The sequence below is a fragment of the Atta colombica genome, unplaced genomic scaffold (genome assembly GCF_001594045.1).
Source record: "Atta colombica isolate Treedump-2 unplaced genomic scaffold, Acol1.0 scaffold207, whole genome shotgun sequence".
NCBI classification, from domain to species: Eukaryota; Metazoa; Arthropoda; class Insecta; order Hymenoptera; family Formicidae; genus Atta; species Atta colombica.
In genome coordinates this window covers 1,719,853-1,722,143 of record NW_017259302.1, presented here as the reverse complement: position 1 = coordinate 1,722,143, position 2,291 = coordinate 1,719,853, and the positions used below count along the sequence as shown (strand labels likewise).

At 24.7% G+C, this 2,291-nt stretch overlaps 1 protein-coding gene across 1 annotated transcript; it reads right to left on the bottom strand.

Moving 5' to 3' along the window:
* Window positions 1–304: 304 nt before the first annotated feature.
* Window positions 305–2,013, bottom strand: LOC108687419 (chymotrypsin-1-like). The gene is given in 6 exon segments (XM_018193172.1): window positions 305–448; window positions 700–831; window positions 1,039–1,135; window positions 1,296–1,451; window positions 1,747–1,891; window positions 2,010–2,013. Coding segments are annotated over 6 exon segments (678 nt in total).
* Window positions 2,014–2,291: the final 278 nt, after the last annotated feature.

Below are 2,291 nucleotides of genomic sequence, written 5' to 3'. Positions count from 1 at the left end.
ATAATAGAGAAAGCGTATATTCCATAAAAAAATTTTTTTTTAGTGTATTATTAATTAAATTATAAATCAAATAATATTAAATTATAATAAACAAGTTAAAATCGTTAAATATTCTATGACCGAATTTATATAATATTTGTGGAATAAATCCTGCAAACCGGGACGAAGTTGGATAATATTTTAAAGTTTTTGAAGTTTTTCCACAGTAAACATTATACAAAAAAATTAAATTACAATATATAATCCATCTCTAATTCTTCTACTTTAAACATAAAATACTATTTTATAAATTAAATAACATTTTTTATTTTTTCAAATTTGCTTTGACCCAAAATCTCAAACTGGAAACTCTTGTATAAACATCTGAGTATCCAAATGCACAAGGAGGATCAAAGGGAATAATTCCAATTTGAGATTTATTAACCACCAATAATCCACCAGAATCTTCCTGGAATGAAGATGAAATTAATAATAAAATGCCAGTATTTATATATAGTAAGAAATTGTTTATTGCAAATGATAGTTATAACCATTTCAGTGTTAAGGAGAAAGTGTAATTATGTAACAATATAATTAAACTCATAATTTTTATACTATAATAATATAATTTTGTTAATATTTAACGTTATTTATTATTTTATTGTTATTAAAAATATACATGTAATTAATTTGTTTTATGATTAATAATTATTAGTTTACAAAGCATATTCCTTTTCCTGCTGTAGTCAAAGTGCAGATATGGCTAGGTTCCAATTTCGGTTGTACTGCCTTGCAATTTTTTTGCGGATAAACTATTAATTCAATTTCTTGCAACTTATGTAGAATATTTTTCTAAAAAAGATTGCATTGTTGTATTGATAATCAAAGCAACTGTCATATGACAACAAGGGAATTATTCTTATCAAAATGTTTTTTCATTCATTACTTTTAATGTTATTACATATATAAAGGGAAAGTAACTAGTTTTTCTAAAAGAGGATGTCTGATCCTTGGATATAAATAACCTGCAAAACTTCCGTCTTATGAATATGATATTACCGAAGTAGTTCCCCATCCGGTTAATGTGCATGGCTTGCCCTCGAGTTCTTTATCGGATGTTACAAGATTTATCGGTTGCACTAATCTGTTGTACACACACACACACACACACACACACACACACACACACATAAATTCTTAATTATAATTTAAGTATCCGTTACATATAGTATTCATAGCTTCTATAAATATTGTATTCTATTACTGTACTCTATGTATTCATAAATTTTTAATATTAATAGTTTTATTTTTGCCTGATAGAATTTTTTAGGTGAACCAAAGCGATATCATTAATGATTAATTCCTCATCATATTGAGAGTTGACGCTTACACTTTCTATGTCATAAACTGCTCCTGGTATATCCAAAGAATTTGTGCCAACATGGACTTTTAGATAATTCAATTCTTTTGAACTAAGAATAAAGAAGGATATATAATATTCGGATATCTAAAGTTGTTAAAAATAGAAAATGTCTGCTATAAATTTTGTTTGAATGCCAACAGAAATAATGTATTAATTATGAATTACTTTTAAAATAAAAATTCACATTTTATCTAGAAAAATATGTTAAACATATGATAATGCATTTTATGATCATAATTAATGATAAAAATACTTCGTTGATTAAAATGTTAAAAGTATAAATAGACTTTTTTTAAAATTAAATTCTAATAAATATATATTTTTACAGATTCGAAATATTTAACTTACTCGGTAATATAATGTGCTACGTCAATATGTTATAGTTATTAAGAATAGATCCACTGCACTTGTGGATATCAAAGTATCTCAATGACACATGATACGGAAATTTATTAATTGGAGCATCCTTACTGCCGATATGGGAAACCCCTTATTATTGATAAAAATAAATTAATCATGTTAATATACTTATATTAATGATGTTAATAAAAACGATTATTTACGTTATTGTACACGCAAACAATATGTTACATTACTGTATGCATACACATTTTTAAACAATAATAATTAAACATCGTGTCATCAACTTTATGACTAATGATCTGTTCGGGAAAATTATAGACTTACTAAAAATAAATTTTCTTTATTTATAAGATTTATTAATCGCGACATATTATTTTTTAATGTACAAGGAAATGCACGTATCCTCCTAAATTAGTTTACATAATTAAATTGGCAAAAATAAAACTATTAATATTAAAAATTTATGAATACGTAGAGTACAGTAATAGAATACAATATTTATAGAAGCTATGAATACTATATGTAA